This window comes from Heptranchias perlo, chromosome 25, assembly GCF_035084215.1.
Source record: "Heptranchias perlo isolate sHepPer1 chromosome 25, sHepPer1.hap1, whole genome shotgun sequence".
Taxonomy (NCBI): Eukaryota; Metazoa; Chordata; class Chondrichthyes; order Hexanchiformes; family Hexanchidae; genus Heptranchias; species Heptranchias perlo.
In genome coordinates, this window is record NC_090349.1 from 16571001 (window position 1) to 16596215 (window position 25215).

Consider the following 25215-nt stretch of genomic DNA (forward strand, 5'->3'; position numbering starts at 1 on the left):
GCAACGTGATGGGAATAAAATTTAAGAGTAGCAATTTAGAGATGGAGAATCAAAAGCATGGAGTAATCGAGATGGGAAACTAAGTCAAGCGTATTGTATATGTTTTTGTCAATGAGTTAAGCCCTCAAACTAAGCCTCCTATTACTGTGTCACTGAAGTTATGCACAGTCACAGCCCATAATGGCAATATAGCAGGATGCTGAATTTGAGCCAAGTAATTAAATATTTTGGGAAAATTTAAAATAGACAGTGGTATCCACTCATAGAATTTGGACAGAAAAACTTTGAGTACTTGTTTAAAAAGTAGGTAACATTGAGTTATGGGTACAGGCATATTTTTATTTTTGGGAAGGGGAAGAGAAGAATGAAATGCAGTAGGGTAACACACAGTATTCCTAATATTCTATTTGGAAAAAGAATGATGGCAGAGGGAACAGAAAACATTTTCATTTCTTTTGAGGCAAGTAGTAAGACTGTTGATGTTTCCTCTCCACACCGTCTGCAGGACAACTCCCAGTTCAGTGACCCAGAGAAGCAATTAAATGGGCCCCATATCAAGAATCTCTTAGAATTTTTTTTTAAAAACTATGTTGATGCATTAATATATTTCCGATTAACCTTTTTCTTTCATATCAATCTGGAACAGACAACTTAAACATTTGATCACTGTGGCATGCATTTGTAGAATGTTGTATACATCATTAATATTCCTAGAAAAAACAACGAGTAATCAGGTGATTGTTTTGATGAATTTTAACCATGGACAGCAGCTAAAGATGCTGAGGTGACGATCTGGAAATAGTGGGTTTACATCACCATCTAGTGGCATTTTTAGTTTACATGCAGAAAGCAGCAGATGCATACAAAAAAGGAAACAAAAAAGTCATAGATTTAAAAGAACAATTACAAGTTTTTAGAGGAATTTGCAGCCACACTGGAATACTGGCATTACCTTTCACTGTTTTGAAAATAGTCACATTACTGGACTATAACAATATAACAATGAGAATTCAAAAATATTTGTTTGACCATTTATTTTACAAATGCAAAAAAATCATGACTAAAGTAAGTTAGGTTTCTGTCATGATATGGTTAAAGCTGTAACATGTCAAGAATGGTACATGTTAATCATGTGGCCAATTCTTATGCTGAATTACAGCCAAAGCAGTAAATGGAAGCTCAAAGAAATGCAAAGTTCTAACAGTTGACTCACCATCTCTTATCATAATACAACTTTCCGTCTTCTATTCTTGCTTCATATCTCTGTGCTGGCGATTCAGCAGGAGTGCTGGGAAGATGCTCAGGGGAAGACGGAGATGCTAACCCAAAAAAAAGCGGCAAGAATGTAGGTAAGATATAACAAAAACCTCTTTGTTTTCTCCTGGAAAAATTATTTATAAAAAGTTTTGTAATCACGTGGGAAATGGATATAAAAAGCATAAATACCTGGTCTTTTTGGAGATTTCAACTATAGGGAATTAAATGAAAAATAAAATTACTCTTCTTGAGAATGTAACTTTTCATACCCGTCACGTTCATCCATTAATTAAATGGTGGATAAACGCTGATAAAATGTAAGTCACTGCTTCAGGGATGGTTGGCTTATATGTCAGTCATTGCTTACCAGTGCAAAAAGCTGTTAACAAGTTAAAATATTTAAAATATGTTACTGATCCAACTTTGATTTCAGGCAAAACCTGGCCCAACTCAAGTCAGGCTAAAATGCTATCAAAATAAACTGTTCCTCCAACAGCCCACCTTGCCAACAGCAGTTTACCCCCACTGCAACAGGGAGAATTGCAACTTTCAATGGGACAAATACCTGCCAGCAATTTCAGCTGGTTCTGAAACAGCTGATCTTCCAGTGGGGTTGGGTGCTGCCTGAGAGTGGGATCAAGTGGAGTCTTGCTCAAGAACAGGGTCTGGATAGGTCCTGCTTCATACACTAAAAACTAGTTTAAAAAATGATCAATCGCCAGTAAATAGTGAATTGTGTGTAAATTTGGCCAGTAACTGATACCTAGAAGGTTGGCCCTTGTCTTCTTTGCAGGATTTTTTATTGGCTGGAAAGTAAAAAGATTGTCTTATACATGGGTCACCTTGTATACAAGTATCTACAGCAATAAGCATACAATAAAGCTTTTGTGGTAAAATTATTACTTTATAGACAGTCTTTTGCTGTATATTTTCTACTTTGCAGTGTTATATGTAAACGTAATATGCGCAACTCTACTCGTTCAGGATTTACTCAGATTGTATTATCCATATAGTGCCAACAAGGCCCGTCAATTAGCACCTTAGGGCATGAGATGTCTTGTACACATAGCAGCCTGTTGTTAGTAAAAAGTGAAACAATCACTTAGTTATTTTATCTCCAAAGTACCCAAGTGAATCACCTTATTAAGAGTTCGCAGATCCTCCATAATCTGTTCATCTGTTAGCAAGTAATTTAACTGCGGTATTGATGGTTAAGGAGAATACAATAAAAAATGCTTCCTCTGCCTTAGATTAATATTTGTAAACAATTTTACAACACCAAGTTATAGTCCAGCAATTTTATTTTAAATTCACAAGCTTTCGGAGGCTTCCTCCTTCGTCAGGTGAACGATGTGAAAATGAATTTAAAATAAAATTGCTGGACTGTAACTTGGTGTTGTAAAATTGTTTACAATTGTCAACCCCAGTCCATCACCGGCATCTCAACATTTAGATTAATATGACAATGAGAAAATTAAAGATGGTCCCTTGAAGTAATCTAACTTGTTCAGTGTTCTCTCCCACTTGTCTGGTCACCACATATCAGTCCCAGACCAAGGAGCCTCCCAACCATCTTATTATAGTCAGTCATAAGGTGTATTAGGCCAACTTGCAATCTAATGGCATCAAATCCCCAGGAAACACTTAACTCAGGCTTTGCATCTCTCCCAATCTCCTGCCCAAAATAAGAAATCCACCTTGTGGGAAATTACTCAAATCTTGTTTCAGCAATTTCGCACTGAGACCCTCTTATCCACACTACCTCTACAATGGGTTTTAGGGACAGGTGCTTTTGCCCCAAAACATGTTTTTAAATTGTAAAAAACTATCCCAGTGCAAACAGAATGGATCTATTTATCATAAAAGGTGCAATTGACTTTTTAAAAATTATTTTATCAAAAGCCAATAGGTTGCACACTTAAGGGAGGGGAATTAAGCAGCATGGCCCTGCTAACATTGTTGTGACAGAATCTTTTCCATTATTTCATGAGATAATCTTCATTCTAAGAAGTCTATGCTTAAAATGAGAAACCACAAGGGATATTGAGGTTGGGGCTAAGGCATCTAGAAGTATGTCCCAGATTTAACAGGCTAAATCTAGGATGCTTTCATTTTCTACCACTTTATAGATCATGATTTTTTTTTTAAAAGTATAGGTTACTGTGATGCGATAGCAAATGCACAATTGAGTACTTTAAGTTTTCAACCTATCTCAGACACCAGTTCTCCAGTACAATGTCAAATGATTGACACTGATGTTGCAGTGGATTGACCCTTCCATAATCAGCAAAGCAACCATAGTTTAAATTCTTTTTTGCTTTTCATTTGACAGAGGAAATCCAACATTGGCAAATATGTCAACTATGAAGGTACTGGAACACAGTATTATACAAGAAACTGTTTTTCCAAGAACATTTGATGTAGAAAAATTATCTAAAAAGTAGAAGCTATGCCATTCTTCTCCATTTTGATAAGGATATATATTCTAAATAAACAAGCTTCAAAAACTGAAACAATGAAGCCTTGAATTTTTGATATTGCAACAAATACTTTTGTAATAATTAAAACATACCAAATAATCATTAATTTCATAAGAGAACAATAGAGATTGGACCATCCCAAAAGTAGATACTTGATTTCATAAAAGGATATCAGGTGCAGGTTTTCGTCTTTTGTCTGGAATTGGAACAGGATCATTAGGTCTCCTCCGCAACTTCCTAGTCATAATTGGTTTCACCTCCATGGAATCTGCAATAATAAACAGATGCATTGTGGTTAGCAGTGTTGAGGGCTAGCCACCAACAGAGGATAAATCTATAGTGCAATATGTTCTTCTAATTTCACTTTATTCAAAGCAATCCAATTTGCACAGCATACGGTTTGAGAACATTGCAACAAAATGCTAAACGATTTATGGAGAATTTAATAAAATGTATTTTTATTTGTCTATGTGAAACATTCCCATGCTGCTCACTACAAGTAGATTCTATGATAAATAAAGCTCATTTTCCAACCAAAACATTGTTTTTCAGAGTTATTTGTTACTAAAGGGGTACAATTCAATCTGGTCAAAATCTAAGGCAACTTGTTAACAGTTCACTTTTCCTTGGAACATTGCAAGGGATGTTAAATCTTTCTGCTACACACCTCCAGTGAGTTCCATTGTTAATCTCTCATTCTCAATCATCTTTTTCTTTTCTTCTAATTCGGCAATCAGGTTCTCTTTCAACTCAATCTTTTTATCCTCAAATTCCTTCACTGCTGCCTTTTTCTCTTTAATATAATTCCTTTCCACTTGCTCTGTCTGGAACAAGAAAAACAAGTTTGATGACTCGTAGTAATGGCTTTAAAAGAAAAAAAATCAGTAAGGACAGAATCAGAGACAATCAAAACCTTTAGAGTGTCTTTCTACAGGCTTTGTGTGTGCAATCAAAAGAGAAAATAGTAAAATATTTGGGTTGTAAGTTCTTAGAATCTGATAGAGGAAAAAAAACCCACTAAACTTGCTGATAAATGCAATGCATCATGAAATTGTAGGTCAGCAAAAAAGGAGACAACCAAGCTAAAGCTAAGCTCCTCTTGCTGAATCAACTCCAGATTATATTTTTTGAATAGATTTATGAACTAAAAGTTCACATTTATTGTGCCAAAAAGTACAATAGTGCTATAGTAAAGAGCCATCACATAGCCTGGAACATTGCAATAGTTCACCAATTCAAAACGTGTTAGAATTTGCAAATAAGCAACCTGAAATGAAGTGCATTGTAAAATAAAAATCAGCCACAGATATCACTCAAATGCACCCCGATACTTCAAGTATGAGAAACTGAAAAACACAATTCATTGTACGATTCTGTGTTTTACTAACTTCACTGTTGATAAATATTTGCAGCTGTTGCATTTCCTTTCTCAAATCCAAAAACAAATATCAATTTGAGCTATGATGTGCTTTACTGATTGGGGAAGGGTCAAGACATTGCAACATCAGCGTCGGTCATTTTATCATCGTCATGGGATAGAATTAAAAACTTTGAGTTAATATAAATATAGACCGCGCCTTAATTTTAAAAAAATCTACCGAATTGTGCCTTTAGTATAGCATCACCGTAACCTGTATTTTCTTTTGTTAAAAAAAATTATTTATGAAAGTGGCAGAAAATAAATGGATCTTAACCCTTTAAAATAACAAGTATTTCAGCAATATCTTAAGCTATAAAGATCCATGTTAGGTTACATTTCATCAATATCTGGAAGGTTCGAATGATGGGAAGTGCTACATTGCAACTAATTGTTACCAACACTGGCAAAGATATGGGAGTAGACCACCAGCCCCTCAGTCACAGATTTACATGTGGCATAGGTTTAAAATATGTTACTTTAAAAACGAAATGAATTTTAAAAAAAAATTTGTTCATGGGATGTGGGCATCGCTGGCGAGGCCAGCATTTATTGCCCATCCCGAATTGCCATTGAGAAGGTGGTGGTGAGCCACCTTCTTGAACCGCTGCACTCCTTGTGGTGAAGGTTCTCCCACAGTGCTGTTAGGGAGTGCCAGGATTTTGACCCAGCGACGATGAAGGAACGGCGATATATTTCCAAGTCGGGATGGTGTGTGACTTGGAGGGGAACGTGCAGGTGGTGTTGTTCCCTTGTGCCTGCTGCTCATCCTTTTGGTGGTAGAGGTCACGGGTTTGGGAGGTGCTGTCGAAGAAGCCTTGGCGAGTTGCTGCAGTGCATCCTGTGGATGGTACACACTGCAGCCACAGTGCGCCGGTGGTGAAGGGAGTGAATGTTTAGGGTGGTGGATGGGGTGCCAATCAAGCAGGCTGCTTCGTCCTGGATGTGTCGAGCTTCTTGAGTGTTGTTGGAGCTGCACTCATCCGAGCAAGTGAAGAGTACTCCAACACACTCCTGACTTGTAGATGGTGGAAACGCGTTGGGGAGTCAGGAGGCAAGTCACTCGCCACAGAATACCCAGTCTCTGGCCTGCTCTTGTAACCACAGTATTTATATAGAATCATAGAAGTTTACAACATGGAAACAGGCCCTTCGGCCCAACATGTCCATGTCGCCCAGTTTATACCACTAAGCTAGTCCCAATTGCCTGCACTTGGCCCATATCCCTCTATACCCATCTTACCCATGTAACTGTCCAATGCTTTTTAAAAGACAAAATTGTACCCGCCTCTACTACTGCCTCTGGCAGCTCGTTCCAGACACTCACCACCCTTTGAGTGAGTGTCTGGAACGAGCTGCCAGAGGCAGTAGTAGAGGCGGGTACAATTTTGTCTTTTAAAAAGCATTTGGACAGTTACATGGGTAAGATGGGTATAGAGGGATATGGGCCAAGTGCAGGCAATTGGGACTAGCTTAGTGGTATAAACTGGCTGGTCCAGTTAAGTTTCTGGTCAACAGTGACCCCCAGGATGTTGATGGTGGGGGATTCGGTGATGGTAATGCCGTTAAATGTCAAGGGGAGGTGATTAGACTCTCTCTTGTTGGAGATGGTCATTGCCTGGCACTTGTCTGGCGCGAATGTTACTTGCCACTTATCAGTCTACGCCTGGATGTTGTTCAGGTCTTGCTGTATGCGGGCACGGACTGCTTCATTATCTGAGGGGTTGGGAATGGAACTGAACACTGCAATCAATAGCGAACATCCCCATTTCTGACCTTATAATGGAGGGAAGGTCATTGATGAAGCAGCTGAAAATGGTTGGGCCCAGGACACTGCCCTGAGGAACTCCTGCAGCAATGTCCTGGGGCTGAGATGATTGGCCTCCAACAACCACTACTATCTTCCTTTGTGCCAGGTATGACTCCAGCCACTGGAGAGTTTTCCCCGTGATGCCCATTGACTTCAATTTTACTAGGGCTCCTTGGTGCCACACTCGGTCAAATGCTGCCTTGATGTCAAGGGCAGTCACTCTCACCTCACCTCTGGAATTCAGCTCTTTTGTCCATGTTTGGACCAAGGCTGTAATGAGGTCTGGAGCAAAGTAGTCCTGGCGGAACCCAAACTGAGCATCGGTGAGCAGGTTATTGGTAAGTGCCGCTTGACAGCACTGTCAACGACACCTTCCATCACTTTGCTGATGATTGAGAGTAGACTGATGGGGCGGTAATTGGCCGGATTGGATTTGTCCTGCTTTTTGTGGACAGAACATACCTGGGCAATTTTCCACGTTGTTGGGTAGATGCCAGAGTTGTAGCTGTACTGGAACAGTTTGGCTAGAGGCGCAGCTAATTCTAGAGCACAAGTCTTCAGCACTACAGCCAGGATGTTGTCGGGGCCCATAGTCTCTGCTGTATCACTCAGCCGTTTCTTAATATCACATGGAGTGAATCGAATTGGCTGAAGACTGGCTTCTGTGATGGTGGGGATATCGGGAGGAGGCCAAGATGGATCATCCACTCGGCACTTCTGGCTGAAGATGGTTGCAAACGCTTCAGCCTTGTCTTTTGCACTCATGTGCTGGACTCTGCCATCATTGAGGATGGGGATGTTTACAGAGCCTCCTCCTCCCGTTAGTTGTTTAATTGTCCACCACCATTCACGACTGGATGTGACAGGACTGCAGAGCTTTGATCTGATCCGTTGGTTGTGGAATCGCTTAGCTCTGTCTCTACCATGTTGCTTCCGCTGTTTAGCATGCATGTAGTCCTGAGTTGTAGCTTCACCAGGTTTGCACCTCATTTTTAGGTATGCCTGGTGCTGCTCCTGGCATTCTCTTCTACACTCCTCATTGAACCAGGGTTGATCCCCTGGCTTCTTGGTAATGGTAGAGTGAGGAATATGCCAGGCCTTGAGGTTACAGATTGTGCTGGAATACAATTCTGCAGCTGCTGATGGCCCACAGCGCCTCATGGATGCCCAGTTTTGAGCTGATAGATTCAGAACAGATCTATCCCATTTAGCACAGTGGTAGTACCACACAACACTTTGGATGGTGTCCTCAGTGCGAAGATGGGACTTAGTCTCCACGAGGACTGTGCGGTGGTCACTCCTACTGTCATGGACAGATGCGTCTGCGACAGGTAGATTGGTGAGGACGAAGTCAAGTAGGTTTTTCCCTCGTGTTGGTTCGCTCACCACCTGCTGCAGGCCCAGTCTGGCAGCTATGTCCTTCAGGACTCGGCCAGTAGCGGTGCTACCGAGCCACTCTTGGTGATGAACATTGAAGTCCCCCACCCAGAGTACATTTTGTGCCCTTGCTACCCACAGTGCTTCCTCCACATGGTGCTCAACATGGAGGAGGACTGATTCATCAGCTGAGGGAGGGCGGTAGGTGGTAATCAGGAGGTTTCCTTGCCCATGTTTGACCTGATGCCATGAGATTTCATAGGGTCCGGAGTCAATGTTGAGGACTCCCAGGGCCACTCCCTCCTGACTATATCACTGTACCGCCACCTCTAGTTGGTCTATCCTGCCGGTGGGACAGGACATACCCAGGGATGGTGATGGAAGAGTCTGGGATGTTGGCTGAAAGGTATGATTCTGTGAGTATGGCTGTGTCAGGCTGTTGCTTGACTAGTCTGTGGGACAGCTCTCCCAATTTTGGCACAAGTCCCCAGATGTTAGTCAGGGTGACTTTGCAGAGTCAACTAGGCTCGGTTTGCCTTTGTTGTGTCCGGTGCCTAGTGGTCCGATGCCAGGTGGTCCTTCCGGTTGGGAGAATAGGCAAATAAAATTCTGCTTCTAAAAATATTTTAATCTTTTGTCCTTTTCCTTGCTTCAATGATGTGCGCTATTCATCAGTCAACAGAGACAAAGATCTATTTCCCAGCCACTTGCCAATGCCATTCTGGATCCACCAGATTTGACTCCATCTGGAAAAGTTTCTATCCTTCACAATGAATCATGTGATTGGAATTGTAGCAATCAGGAACTTACCCTTTTGCAAGTTGTAAGAAGAGCCCCATACATACCTGTTGCATTAGATAACCTGTAGGACTTTTTGGACAGCATTTACCACAAAAAAGGCACACATCCCCAATTCCACCTGCCCTGTTATCATCAAGTCCTGCCAGGCCAAGTCTCGTTGCCACTAAGGGCATAAGTAGTTTGTTGCCAGACCTCTGCCGATGCTCTTTGGCTGGCTAGCAGGAAATGAACAACAAAGACTCAATAAATGTTCTTTTTCTCCCCGCAGAGACCTAAAACCTTCATGCAGAAGAGCTGAGAATAGGAACGGAGCAGCCTAATGAAAATCAAACTTACATCCCACCAGTGCAGGGCACTATACTTGGATGCTTCCAAATACACCACCAGTATGGTGCCATTGGAAAGCATTATCTTAATGCACTAATTTTTGTTCAGCTACAGTTATGTTTTAAGTGAATTTAGTGGGGGAAATAAAAGAAAGGAAGAACACTCACCTCCAGTTGCAGAAAAAGCTCTGGAGAAAAAAAAGAGGGGGGAAAAAATTAGTATTAATGATACTGCATTTAAGTAGTCAGTTGGTATCTCTAAATCCAGCAATGTGAAATTCTATTGTTTTGTAATTTCACTTAAAAATTCATCATGAAGAAAAGATCCAAAATAAATTATGTTTTTCTCTTTATTGATAAGGTTTTATTAAAATCAAGTTAAGTATGCACAACACATCTGGTCTCTGAGCTGATGCCTTTTCTTTGAGAAATACTGTGTGATCGTGGGTATTAATATCTTGTATGCTGTTTCTGGCAATATAAAGTACAAATTAAAACGTCAAGACAGACAGAAATACATTTTTGTAACAGTGGACATTGAGCTATGACAAGATCAAGCTCAGCTGTGATATCCTGATGACCACTTGGATGAGGGCTGTTAGTATTGTGGAACCATACCCACAGCAATAATTAGTGTCTGCAGGAGAGAAAATTGTAGAAACAAACAAAAAATTACTGTCACCTTATTAAGGTAAATGCAATCCAAGGTAAAAGAACTAACCTGCATTTCTTATCCTTTCCTTGTATTGCTGATCTAGTTTCTTCATCCTTTTCTGATATTCCTGCAATGTACCTATATTACCAAAACATATTACCACGTGATAGAAATAGCTACAAACAAGGGTTAATTTATATCTTAATATATTATAATGATGTTGAATTTCTTTGCAATCATCTGAACTAACTCATTGCTCCATGATGTCACCTGCCATTTTGCATCATCACCCAATGGTTGCAACAGAAAAGCAGTTACCTGGGGTGGAAAAAACTCAAATCTAAAAATACAGGATGGGTAATAAAAGGATTGAAATTGTGGGAGTCATATAACTTACAAATCACTCTGGCATAACCCTTAAATGGAGTATTTCATTGCAACCCAATTCAACCCATCCTATATTCTGTGGATACCAGACCTTTGGGGCTCGATATTGCCAGGCCTGCGGGTTCGCGGCGGGGGGGGGGGGGGGGCAGCAATTGGACGCGTGGGTAACGCGCCGGCGAAATCAGTCTGCCCCGCGCGCGATCGCAGCCTAATTGGATCCACTTACCTGGTCTTCCGGGTTCCCCGCTGCTGAGCTGCGCGTCGGGCGGACTGCGCATGCACAGTAAGGTCTGTCAGCTGGAGGAGCTCTATTTAAAGAGGCAGTCCTCCACTGACTGATGCTGCAACAAATAGGAAAAAATACAGCCTGGATCAGCCCAGGGGGAAGGCTGCTCCCAGTTTAATGATGCCTCACTCCAGGTATCATTAGATCGGGTGAGGAGGAGGGGGAGGACAGAGATCTTCCCCCCGGCAGGCGGGAGGAAGCGGCCTGCCTCTGCCACCAGGAAGGCCTGGCTCGAGGTGGCAGAGGAGGTCACCTGCACCACCAACATATCGCCCACCTGCATACAGTGCAGGAGGCGCTCCAATGACCTAAGTAGGTCAGCCAAAGTGAGTACACTTACTCATTCCCCTACACTCCGTCTGCCACATCACTGCCCCCACCCCACACCTCCTTCTGCACTGCCAACACTACTCTGTCACATCACCCCTCACACCCACTCAAACCTCATCCTCATCTTACCTGCACTTACTCATCTCACCAGTACTCATCCCGCCACTACCACTCAACCCAATCCTCATACAATCTCATGGCTCTATCTCATACTCACCCTCTCGTGCATCTCTTTCACGGTCAGCCGCACTCAACCTGCCACTACCTGTGCTGCAGCCACAGGGTATGCATCACATATGTGCAGTAGGAAGCGTAAGGCAAACGTGTTGTGAGCATGAAGGGGATGCACAAGGGTGTTTGAGGGTTTGTCATGGTTTTTACTTCTATTGATTTCTGACCAACTCACATCACATATTATATTGGCACCATTACTGCCACGTCTTTGCGAATCTTGTCTGGTTTGTGCAATAATGCCCTTTCCTGAGGATCACAATGAAGACCCACAACTGATGCCACCCATTGTGTCACTGCAAAGTGGGTGTAGGTGTATTTGTAGGGCTCTTTTGTGCGGAGGAGAAGTTGTTGAGGGCAGTGGTGACTGACAGCAACAGGTAAGAAGATGGTGCTCGGGCCAGCCGGGAGCAGCTCAGCATGAAAGAGGCTGCAGATGTCCACGACTACATGTCGAGTGACTCTGAGCCTCCGTGTGCACTGCTGCTCAGAGAGGTCCAGGAAGCTGAGCCTCGGTCTGTGGACCCTGTGGCGAGGGTAGTGCCCCCTGCGACGCATCTCTCTCTGCGGTTGCCCTCCCTCCTGCTGTGCAGGTGGATGTGTCACAGCACTGTGTTGTGGAGCTCCACGTGTCAGAGGTGGACGGCTTGGCCGGCGAGGCTGGTGATGCTGTTCGCCCTCCGAGGAGGTCATGACTGCAGCTACGGCGGCCCCCATCCGGAAGATTTACATCTGAGGGGGTCCGCAAGGTAGGTACATGTCTCTGGACCCCGGGGTAAGTGTGCAAGTTGGTGAATTTGATTGTCAGGAGGAGGGTGGTGGAGGCCAAACTTTGTCCCAAGTGACAGAGTGGCCTCCTGCAATGAGTGAGGGTCTCCCCCCTACACCTGTCAAATGGACCTTTGCAGCTGCCACAGGCTGATAGCTGCAACACGCCCATTTCAACTGGGAGTGTTTCCCCCAGTACGGGAAACAGTCCCAGTTGTTTCTAAAATCCCACCCCTCCTGACATATTCCCTTAATCAGGTCTGTTAATGACCTAAAATAGCTAGATAAATATTGTTAAGTGGCACCCCGCCGGCTTTAATTGCCTGTGGGAGTCCCACATGCGGGGGCTGTGCGCGCACGTCGGCACGTCTGTGGGGAACCCGGAAGTGGGTGGGTTGGAGCCGGGCTCCCGACTCGCTCTGGGATTCCTCGATTTTCGGAGCCCCTCCCCCCGCCAGGAATGCACCTGAAAGCGGGTGCTAAAATGGAGCCCTTGCTGTCTACGAATGATTTGAATTATGAATCTCAAAAAAGTTTTGATTTTTCTACTACTCAACATAAATTTAAACATATATTGGAGTCACCAAACTACTTGAATTTTAGACAGAAATTTGAATAAAATATCCCACTGTGGAAATGCAGCGAGTTTTACAACTCATATTTGCTTAAATTAAAAGACTCAATCGTTTTACAATCCTATGAATGAGTATTCACAGTGTTACACTGTGAATGTTGGAAGGCTCTGAGTAGAACTCATCTTTCTTGGTACTTATCAGATTTGATGCATTTCAGATTCTAGGTGATGCAAATCACATTTCTTGCATGCAAGAATGAATGAATTTGCATTTATATAATGCTTTACCATGTTTCTCATACCACCTCAGAGCACTTCACATACAATTAATTACTTTTGAAGTTCAGTCACTATTGTGTAAGCAAATATGCCAGCCACTTTGTACACAGCAAGTTCCCAAAAACTGCAGAGACCCCCCAACGACAGTCAGATAGATACTCCCCAGGTTTTTTTTTCCTGAATTGGCCTACGGTTTTTCTCTGGCTAATTTTGCTTTTTCTGAGAGATTACGTGGTTGCAGGTGGTGGGGGATTTTGGGGATTATGATACTCAGCTGCGCCATGACAGAGTTGGACAGGCTCAATGGACTAGATGGTCTTTTCCTGTCCGTCATTTTCGGATGTTTGTATATAAGGGACTTGGAATCCACTCATAGGACTGACTGACACCACTGAACCCAAGTAGGTATTTACAAAAGACCCAAATTTGTAACAATTAAGTGTGGGCTTAGGCGGTTGAAGGCATGGTGAGGGGGAATGCACAAGAGGCCAGAGTCAAAAGATTACAAACTTCGGTGGGGGATGTAGCACGGGAGAAAGTTGTAGAGATAGGGAAGGATGAGGTCGTGGAGGGACTTAAATACAAGGGTGAGAATTCTAAATTTGAGGCATAGGAGAACTGGAAGCCAATGCAGGTCAGCAAGAACATTGATGAGGTATAGAATATGGCAGCAGAGCTTTTCATGAGTTGATTTTTGCAGAGGATGGAGGACAGGAGACTGGATAGGAGAACATTGGAATAGCCAAGACTGAACGTGAGAAAAGCATGGATGAAGGTTTCAGCAGCAGATTGGCTGAGGTAAAGGCAGAGATAGGCTATGATAAAGGAGGGGTGGGGGGGGGGGGGTGCAGTATTGATTATGGAGAACATTGCAGTGCTGGAGAGAGGGGATGTCCTTGAGGGGTCAAGGACAGAATCTATTTGGTTACAGTTAAGAAACAATAGAGGTGCCATTACATTACTGGGTATATTCTATAGGCCACCAACTAGTGGGAAGGATATAGAGGAGTAAATTTGAAGTGAAATTAGAGAGGGGTGCAAGAACTGTAGAGTTGTGATAATGGGAGACTTCAACTATCCTGGTGTACAAGGACACCCAGGTCTCATTTTTCCCCTTTTCCCAATCTATCACCATTCAGATAATAATCTGCCTTTCTGTTTTTACAACCAAAGTGGATAACCTCACATTTATCCACGTTGTATTGCATCTGCCATGTTCTTGCCCACTCACCCAACTTGTCTAAATCACATTGGAGCCTCTTTGCATCCTCCTCACAGCTCACATTCCACCCCAGCTTTGTGTCGTCTGCAAACTTGGAATGTTACATTTAGTTCCCTCATCCAAATCATTGATATATATTGTGAATAGCTGGGGCCAAGCACTGATCCCTGCGGTACCCCACTAGTCACTGCCTGCCACCCGGAAAAAGACCCGTTTATTCCTACTCTGTTTCCTGTCTGTCAACCAATTCTCAATCCATGCCAGTATATTCCCCCCAATCCCATGTGCTTTAATTTTGCACACTAACCTCTTGCGTGGGACCTTATCAAAAGCTTTCTGAAAATCCAAATACACCACATCCACTGGTTCTCCCCTATCTATTCTACTAGTCACAGCCTCAAAAAATTCCAGTAGATTTGTTAAGCATGATTTCCCTTTCATAAACCCATGCTGACTTTCTCCAATCCCATTAATGCCCTCCAAGTGTTCTGTTATCACATCTTTTATAATAGACTCCAGCATTTTCCCCACTACTGATGTTAGGCTAACTGGTCTGTAACTCTGTTTTTTCTCTCCCTCCTTTTTTAAATAGTGGGGTTACATTTGCCACCCTCCAATCTGTAGGAACTGTTCCAGAGTCTATAGAATTTTGGAAGATGATCATCCACTATTTCCAGGGCCACTTCCTTTAGTGCGCTGGGATGTAGATCATCAGGCCCTGGGGATTTGTCAGCCTTTAGCTCCATTAATTTCTCTAGCACTATTTTTTTTTTACTTCTACTGGTTTCCTTCAGTTCCTCCCTCTCACTAGACCCTTGGTTCCCTAACATTTCTGGCAGGTTATTTGTGTCCTCCTTTATGAAGACAGAACCGAAGTATGTGTTTAATTGTTCTGCCATTGTTTTGTTCCCCATTATAATTTCCCCCATTTCTGACTGTAAGGGGCCTACAAAAGGAAGAGGAGCAGGGGCCCATGGATGGATCCTTAGGGGATTCCCAAAGTTGATACTGCAGGGATGAGAAGAGAAGCCATTGGTAGAGTTGCTCTGACTACAACTGGATGGGTAAGAGTGGAAGCAAACAAGAGCAGTTCCATCGAACACGAGAACAGAGTATAGCAGTTAGAGAATTATATGGTCAAACATGTCAAAGGCTACAGAGAAATAGAGTGGAACAAGGAGGGATAATACAGCATAGTCATTAGTGAGTTTGATTAGGGCTGTTCCAGTGTGATGGGAGAGCCAAAAACTCGATTGAAGGGATTCAAACAGGGAGTTGTAGAAGTGATGAAAATTGATTGAGAAGGTGACAACATATTCATTAACTGGACAGTAAACGAATTTGGAGATGGGGGTGACAATTTGCAAGGACAGAGGGATTATGTGTGAGTATTTTGAGTGGGGGGGGGGGGGGGGTTGATGATGGCAGTTTTAAAAGGGAGCGGGCAGTATCCAAGAGGAAACCAATGCAACATCAGCCAGCATGGGGGCCAAGATGGGAAGTTGGGTGGTTAGCAATTTAGTGGGAATGGGGTCAAGGAAGCAGGAGGTGGATTTCATGGATGAGATGAACTCAGAGAGCATGGGGTACATGGGAGGATAACTAGAGAGACAGGGGTTCAAGGCTAGGGTTCTGGGAGGTTTGACTTGCTGGTCAAGGGGAATCAGCAGAGGCAGCAGAATGGCCTCTATCTTGGTAACAAAGAAATATCCTTTGTCACTGTGCAACTGTATCTACCTCGTCAACAGCATGATTAATAGAAGGAACCTGTGGGGAAAACTACAGGATCACTGAGTTAAATTAAATATAAATCATCTACGTACAATAGGGATAGGTGATTAAAATTCACTCCAAACAAAAAATTCTAATACTACATCTGGGAACATAACCTATTTTATATCAAACATAGGGTTTAAAAGTCTTGCATGTAATTGCGGTAACTATTTTTCAGCTAAAAGCTACTTCCCAATCATTCTCTGCCTCCTCCCCCAGGCTAAATTATTTTCCTCTTATGCATCCAGCTTTCTTCTGTTCTATCCATTCACCTTTTACCCTATTAACATCCATTCCAATTTCAAGTTAGTGATTTTTGACAAGCATAGGTGCCAAATTATAAAAGAAAACTTGCATTTACACAGCGCTTTTCACAACCTCAGGACATCCCAAAGCGCTTTTCAGCCAATACTTTTGAAGCATGTTGTAATGTAGGGAAGCGCGGCAGCCAATTTACAGACAGCAATTCCCACAAACAGCAATGAGATAATGATCAGATAATCTGTTTTTCGGTGTTGGTTAAGGGATAAATATTGGCCACTGGGGAGAACTCCCCTGCTCTTCCTCAAATAGTGCCATGGGATCTTTTACATGCACCTGAGAATGCAGACTGGTTCTTGGTTTAACATCTCATCTGAAAGACGGCCCCTCCAACAGTACAGCACTCCATCAGTACTGCATTAAAGTGTCTCAAGTCTCTGGAGTGGGACTTAAAGTCATAACCTTCTGACAGAGACAAGTTACCATTGAGCCAATGCTGGAACATTATGGAAAATAAACCACTGATATAGCTGCCAGCATAATACACTTTCACAACTCCTGGTTACCAAATTGCTTATTTTCCATAATCCACTATTACCCAGTGTATGGAATCCATTTACCCAATATAAGAACATGAAAACAAGGTACCCACCTTCCTGTAACTGCTGGAGCTGCCTCTTAAGAGATGTTAGTTTCTCCTGGTACATCCTATGAACAAGAGAAAAAAGCTAGAATTTAGATATACCTAAAGCCACCAATATAACCTCATGAACAGCTAAACTTGCACACAGAAATACATTACCATACTTCAGATTTTTCTTATTTAGAACTTATTACTAGATTACAATGCCATTATATCTGGCACTTACCGTATTTGGTAAGCATATTCCTTTCCAACTCCATGTAGCCAATGCTCTAACCTCAGTGTAATTTTTTTTCTATTCATTCTCAGGATATAGGTGTTGCTGACAAGGCCGGCATTTATTGCCCATCCTGTTGTCCTGATACAAGAGTGGCTTGCAAGGCTACTTCAGAAGGCAGTTAAGAGTCAACCATGTTGATGTGGACTGGAGTCACCAGTTAGTGAACCAGTTGGGTTTTTATGACAATCAAACATGATTTTTTAAAACTGAATTCAAATTCTCAAACTGCCATGATGGGATTTGAACTCACATTCTCTGGATTATTAGTCCAGGCCACTGGATTACTAATCCAGCATCATAACCACTTACGCATGTAGAAGCTTTTGTTTTAGTATTACACTAGTGGTACTACAGTTACAACATCTGATGGCCAGGTGATCCAACACAATCACATACAGCTCCAGACTGAGGGAGTTTGGCTTGAGTCAACACTTCTATGACATCCACAGCCCTTGCATTAACATTTATAATGGATAGCACAGATTCTGTGATGTCCATCTCATTACAGGATTCATATCCCAAGCTCATAATTTATATCCTTTTTAATCCAATGGTTTTAAATATATAATGCACAAACCTTCAGGTTTGCTTTTTTGTGCATTACAAACTATTTTAGAGGCAGAAGTCAGAAACTTGTAAGCCAACTCACACTGGCTTGCAATTTTCTCTTTGGGGTTGAAAACTCATGATAAAATTTCTCACTCCAATTAAAATCAGGCTGGAAAGTTCAGTGAGTCAAACAAAGCACTTATGTTTAAATCCAGTACAGAATTATGGAAAAGTCTCCTCTTTTAACTGGGTGGATGAGCCCTGAATGAAATGGTATGAATCCATGTCCACAGCACAAAAATGTCTATAACTTGACAATATATTGGCAGTTGCCATGGAAAGTGAAAAAAAAAATCATATGGAAGAGAACGTGAGAGGGTCGCTCTTTCAAGGTTGAAAGTCAGATACACGACTGAAGTAGAGTAAAATTTACTCTACGTCCAAATCTTGCTGTACTTTCCCTGGAAGTGATCATTGACACTTGGTACCAGAAATCGAGATGCAATTCGCATACCTCATTATTATAATTGCCATTTTTAAGTCCACATAAATAAGGCCTCTTTAAAAATACATAACAAAGTTAGCAATCAACATACAGTAACATAGTATCACACCAGCGGATTTGCAGGAACAAGACATTAATAAACTTGCACAATTGGCATGTAATTGGCATGTAATTGGCAAATGAACTTCAATATAGTTAAGTGTGAGGTGGTGCATTTTGGTAGGAAGAATAAAGAAGCCACATACTGCTTGGATAATAAGAATTTAAATGGGGTCGAGGAACAAGTGGATCTAGGGGTACAGATACACAAATCATTAAAAGTAGCGACGCAGGTTTATAAGCCATAAAAAAGCAAACCAAACAGTGGGGTTCATTTCTGGAGGGATAGAATTGAAAAGCAGAGGAGTTATGTTAACTTATATAGAACCTAGGTTAGACCACACTTGGAGTACTGTGAACAGTTCTGGTCTCCATATTATAAAGGATAGATTTATTCATGACCTCTAGTTTTGGACTCCCCACAAGTGGAAACACTTTCTCTATGTCTACCCTATCAAACCCTTTCATTATCTTAAAGACCTCTATCAGGTCACCCCTCAGTTTTCTCTTTTTTTCTAGAGAAAAGAGCCCCAACCTGTTTAGCCTTTCCTGATCAGGATATCCTCTCGAGAAGGTATAATAAAGATTCACAAGGATGATACCAGAACTGAGAGGATATCCTGATCAGGAAAGGCTAAACAGATTGGGGCTCTTTTCTCTAGAAAAAAAGAGAAAACTGAGGGGTGACCTGATAGAGGTCTTTAAGATAATGAAAGGGTTTGATAGGGTAGACATAGAGAAAGTGTTTCCACTTGTGGGGAGTCCAAAACTAGAGGTCATGAATAAATCCAATAGGGAATTCAGAAGAAACGTCTTTAACCAAAAAGAGTGGATAGAATGTGGAACGCGCTACCACAGGGAGTCGTTGAGGCAAATAGCATAGATGGATTTAAGGGAAAGCTAGATAAGCACATGAGGGAAGAGGGGAATAGAAGGGTATGCTGATATGGTTAGATGAAGAGGGGTGGGAGGAGGCTCACGTAGAGTATAAATGCCGGCATAGACCAGTTGGGCTGAATGACCTGTTTGTGTGCTGAAGACTCATTGTAACTCATGAGATCAGAAAAACACAGGAGCAATTAGAAACAAAAGCAGAAGTCACCAACTCAAAGCATTTAGCACCAAATAATGCAATTTAGAAAAAGAGTTTAAAGGGAGTTTTATTTCTATCATTTGGAAGAGACTCCAATATGGTAGATAAATCAGGTAACTGGCCTAGAGTTTGCAGCACACCAATGTAGCAATTCAGATGCCAGTGAAAATTTGCCACAGTGGGACTTTTTCACAAATTTACAAAAAGATACATCATTAATACATATTTACTACCTCACATCTCTATTTTGTAGACATAGGTTTTATATATACCTTTGCAAGTCAATCCTCCTTGGCCAAAGTGAGTCTTGTTAACCAAATACCACCTAAAAGCCTTAAAAGAAGCTACAGAACTCAGTATTAAACACTAAAAAAATCTATTTCCTCGCAGGGTGTTTTCACTTCAGAACTAGTTTTAACAGCCTTTCAACTGTTCGCTAACAACCTTTCAACACAGTGACCTTTTCAATACAAAAAAAACTTTCAAAATACGTAACATTTTTTCAAACCATCAAATAAAATGTTCCTTATTAATATCTACTGATCAGTAGGTTACATTCCATAGTGTAGCTATGGTCTTCCTCATTCTCTAAATACTGTTCAACCCCCACATACCAATGAATAGGGAGTCACATAAACAAGGCACTCCATTTGAGAGTTTTTCACAGTAAATGTCTAATTGGTTACGTAATCTTTAACCTCTTAACCTCCCGAATCCCCAACTGTATACAGTGCCTTATTCTGTAAGTACTCTTCAGTTGTTTCACATTACACTCTACAGAGCATAAAGGCCTCATCGATTCAATGGAAAATGAACAGAAATTCCAAATGAATTAGGCTAAGGCACAGTAAATGGCGGTGAAAAGACCAATGACTAAAGCTAGCAATTGGTCACAAGAAATTTTTCCAAAAATCACAGGATAGTTGGAGGCATAGATGGAAGATGCTTTGTTGGGAACAGTTTTTTAAAGCTGGCCGCTAATTATTTATTCAGTAGCTGGCCTGTCAGATAAATAGCAGTGCAGATTGATGACAACTTGGACTAATTAACAGCACTCCAACTCTGATTGATTTTCACAGTCTAAATGCATAAAAACTGAGTAAAATTTTGCAAATATTGACATTTGTAAAAGTCAAAGTAATCATCACGCTGGTGACAGCATGTTGTATTAAAAAAAAATCACAAAACTTGTCAAGCAAAGAAGAATCATTAGCTGTAACTATGACTTGGCATCAAAGCCAATTTGAAGCTCCACTGTTTCAAAGCTCTTGACATCTTGAATTGTTAAATCAAGACAGCAATGCTTCATTAAAGCATGCAAATTACTCACATTAGCTCCCAAAATACAACTATTTGCTACAATAGGGATTTTTACTACAGCAACTTTTTTTAAGATGTGGTCTGTATTGCGCAAGGCAATTGCATCACATTGTAACAATACTCACTGCTCTTTCACCTCCACGTAGTCTTCATCATCTTGCTTATTAGCAATGTCTGTCTCACTTGCATCCTCTGTATCTGTCAAATATAAATGAAACAGAATCCCAGTAAATCATTTTGGAGAAAAACAGAGCCAACACTTGGTTAACATGATAATATCAAAATAGAGTAGTACTTATATTTTTCAAAATGCTCTCCCCTCTTTTCCTGTTTCCAGTAGGGGGCAGCAGATAGTAATGAGCAAGAATTCAAGGCTTGGCGTTTCCTCCACATTTGCACCCAGATACACACATAATGTGGGCACGAACCAATTACGTGGCTTAAAAGATCGTGGAATTTTGAGCCTAAGTAAGCTACTTGCGTATAGGTCCAAGTCTCCTCTATCCTTTGTCTGTCCATCAAACCCTCCATCCAAACGAATCTCCGCCCACAAAACTGGCCACGCTCCCGACTCTCAAACGAGAGTATCCTCCAATTGGGCTTTCTCGTGGATGTCTCAAGGTTGCATCCAGATTTTCAAGCACAGCAGGAAAGAGTCATTTTTCTGGTCTTTTAACTGCAATTTTTTGAGCCTTTGTTAAACATTTATCCCCATTGAGACTTGCACTGTATTATCTGTTTCTTTGAATGCATTTTTATGGCAAAGTGTAAGTTACGTTAAAAATTGAAAAGCTGAACAGCTTCCCTGCTTACAGGTTCTTAAAAATCTGTGTCTGATGTGCATGTATGATGGTGAAATGAGTTGAAATTTTTAATGATGGTGAAATGAGTTGAAATTTTTAATTTTAAGACTCAAAAAAGAAATATACTGGTGTGGGTTCTGCATTTCCTTAGGCCCCAAATGTTTATGCTGAATTATTCCCATTTTGAGTTTGGGCATATTTTAATGAGATTGGGGGGGGGGGGGGGGTACTTAGGTGTAACTTGAGATCAGCAAAATTGGCAGAACTTAAGGTGCAATTTCAGCTATAACTTCTGGATTGCACCTATAAGGAAAGGGTTAATCAGCCTGTCCTAAAGTCTCCTAATGTTTTACTGCTATTGATTTTCTTTACATTGTAGTAATATTAACTTTTAGCCATTACCTGTTAAACGGGGAAGCATAAGTCACTCAAGATACAGCGACCACTGTGCGGCTGAACTAAGACTGACCTTCAAGCAATGGTCAGTTTAGTCACTTCAGTAAACCCAATCAAAAGACATGCCAATGAGTACTGGTTCATATATTTCAGAGAATTTTAATCAGTTGATAACAAGTGCGTGAAAAAGTTAGTTCTGCAAAGGAAAATATCAGGGTATACCCCATTTGGGGTTTCTGTAGAAGCAGGAGACTCTATACTGAGCTCAAAACTGTGGCATGGAGTCCCCCAACTAAACTAGCAAGTTTCAGTTATAAGTATTGTCTTTCAAGTGTCTGTTTAAGTACTATTACTGGATGTATTGTATGCTTAATAATTCTGAAATATCTGATAGTCAATGTTTAAGAACATTATTGATTTGAGGAATAAATTATAAATAAGAATACCTATCCTCTAAAAGTACCCAAGGAGAAAACTCCAGGCCACAATTTTCTCCCACTCACCTCCCAACTCTTAGTCAGGAAAAGCAAGGCCAAATGTAATGGCTCAGATGAGGTCAAATAACCCAGTACAATACATTTTAAAACTTAAACTATTTGCTGTATACGCACTGAAATTTGAGAAGTTTTTAAAAAGTCTATCCACTTGCATTCCCTGAAATTTAGTTTTGCACAAATTGTCTGTAAGAAACAATTTCTCCCCTTTTTAAGATGTGGAGATGCCGGTGATGGACTGGGGTTGACAATTGTAAACAATTTTACAACACCAAGTTATAGTCCAGCAATTTTATTTTAAATTCACAAGCTTTCGGAGGCTTCCTCCTTCGTCAGGTGAACGATGTGAAAATGAAATCCTCGAAATGAAATCGCATTTATAATTCACAGAACAATGCTTGGTGATTACAGACAGTTTTTTCAACTGCCCGTTGCCAAGGCAATCAGTGTGCAGACAGACAGGTGTTACCTGCCAGGTCTCAGAATATACAAATCACCAAAAAAAAACAACAAACAAAAAAAAAAGAGATAGAGAGGTAGAAACATAGAAAAGACAGCAACTGACCAGTTATATTAAAAACAGATAACATTTGTTCGCTGGTGGGGTAACGTGTAGCGTGACATGAACCCAAGATCCCGGTTGAGGCCGTCCTCATGGGTGCGGAACTTGGTTATCAATTTCTGCTCAACGATTTTGCGTTGTCGTGTGTCTCAAAGGCCGCCTTGGAGTACGCTTACCCGAAGGTCGGTGGATGAATGTCCATGACTGCTGAAGTGTTCCCCGACTGGGAGGGAACCCTCCTGTTTGGCGATTGTTGCGCGGTGTCCGTTCATCCGTTGTCGCAGCGTCTGCATGGTCTCGCCAATGTACCATGCTCTGGGGCATCCTTTCCTGCAACGTATGAGGTAGACAACGTTGGCCGAGTCACAGGAGTATGAACCATGCACCTGGTGGGTGGTGTCCTCTCGTGTGATGGTGGTATCTGTGTCGATGATCTGGCATGTCTTGCAGAGGTTACCGTGGCAGGGTTGTGTGGGGTCGTGGACGCTGTTCTCTTGAAAGCTAGGTAATTTGCTGCGAACGATGGTCTGTTTGAGGTTGGGTGGCTGTTTAAAGGCGAGTAGTGGAGGTGTGGGGATGGCCATAGCGAGGTGTTTGTCCTCATTGATGACATGTTGAAGGCTGCGGAGAACATGGCGTAGTTTCTCCGCTCCGGGGAAGTACTGGACGACAAAGGGTACCCCTTTTTAAAGTTTACTTTCTTGAAAAAGAAACCAATCATTATGCCCTAGCTGAGGAAAAAGGAAGAGTGTGAATTTGCTCCCAAGTCTCTGTGAACGCTGGCCCTAAAGACGTGCATAAGTTCAGCTCAGGTATTTCATTTTATCGCTTTCTTCCTTTGTGGACAAAAGCACCTCTCCCTGAAAGAGGTGTGATGAAGAACTGAAAGCATTAGGGACTCAACCACAGCATACTTCGGCAGCACCTCCCAAACATGCCATCTTCGCCACCTAGAAGGACATGTGTAGCAGGTGTATGGGAACACCATCACCTCCAACTTTCCCTCCAAGTCACACACCATCCTGACTTGGACATATATCGCCATTCCTTCATCATCGCTAGGTCAAAATCCTGGAAGTCACTACATAACAGCACATCTTCAACACATGGGCTACAATCAGCTCAGGGGTTAACCCACCTTTTGTTTGTAGGCATTATAAATAAAATGGTAAATATGCTGATGAAAGTTGCCACATTTCCTACATTCAAGATAAAAACTTTCACTGAAAAATATTCCAGGATGCTCATATGTAGCTGATATAACATGGCATTCACATTGAAGGAGCAATGATTAATGTTGCAAGTTTATCAAGTGACAAAGTGTATAACGTCAGCAGTTTATTTTTAATACACACTATATCTCCCACTATGTTACTCACATTAAGTCAGATGATGGATGAATGCACCATTTACTAAGGACTATACAATCCAATACACGAAGTATTATCTGCTGCGTATGTGGATCGTTGTCCCATTAAGGCCAAAAAGTTTAATTGTTGTTTAGTAAACACAGCAGTTAATTATTGTTTGGTAATGGAATTGTACAGATTGGAAAATGTTTGCAAATTTCAGGCCCCTGCTCAATAACCAGTTGTCTTGCAGCTTGTTTTGCATTTGTAACAAAACGAGATGACTGGTGCGTGACAGGCACTCACTGGGCGATACATATTTAATGTTAGTTGGGTCAGGCTGGGTCTGACAAGCACAAATTTCTCTGGTCAGAACAATTAAATTCTGAATGACCCCAAACTTGAGGCAGTGTTTACGTAACGATTAGAATTTGTGATCTTAGAAGGGACCCTGTTCCACCTCACCAGCAGGGATAGGCCAAATTAGCGGCTAAACTCCTGACTCCAGATTATTCTTGAGCTGTTGCACACTTCTTTACCAGATGATCACATATACCTCCAGATCGTGTGGGGTTAAAGACTTACAACCAGCTACTGTACTTTGTGAAATGTCAGGTTGTAGGAGGAGAGAGGGAGAGAGAAATACAAGAATATTTAAAAGACCAACAATGGTAAGGCAATAAAAATGTTTTTGTGCTCAAAATAAATGCTGCAAAATACATCATGGGCCAGATTTTCCTGTGAGCAGTGAACAAACAGTGCCTGCCATTTGTTAGACTTGCACTTGCCCATTGACCTTTCATGGACTTATGCACAGTAAGTTCCTCTCATGGGGTGCTCAATCCAGTGCGGCGCCCTCTCCCGGGCATCTGGGACCTGTGTGAACGG

General features: G+C 41.7%; 1 protein-coding gene across 1 annotated transcript in view; it reads right to left on the bottom strand.

Annotated features, from left to right (window-relative positions):
- suds3 (SDS3 homolog, SIN3A corepressor complex component) overlaps window positions 1–25215 on the bottom strand; it is a 40838-nt gene that overhangs the window by 6754 nt on the left and 8869 nt on the right. Inside the window, exons 2-10 of the mRNA XM_068005687.1 lie at window positions 20849–20921; window positions 16887–16942; window positions 10190–10261; window positions 9637–9656; window positions 4405–4561; window positions 3910–4005; window positions 2397–2458; window positions 1447–1468; window positions 1214–1319 (exon numbers count right to left, since the gene is read on the bottom strand). Of these exons, the coding sequence (XP_067861788.1) occupies window positions 1214–1319; window positions 1447–1468; window positions 2397–2458; window positions 3910–4005; window positions 4405–4561; window positions 9637–9656; window positions 10190–10261; window positions 16887–16942; window positions 20849–20921 (664 nt within the window). The remainder of the gene's footprint in view (window positions 1–1213; window positions 1320–1446; window positions 1469–2396; window positions 2459–3909; window positions 4006–4404; window positions 4562–9636; window positions 9657–10189; window positions 10262–16886; window positions 16943–20848; window positions 20922–25215) is intronic.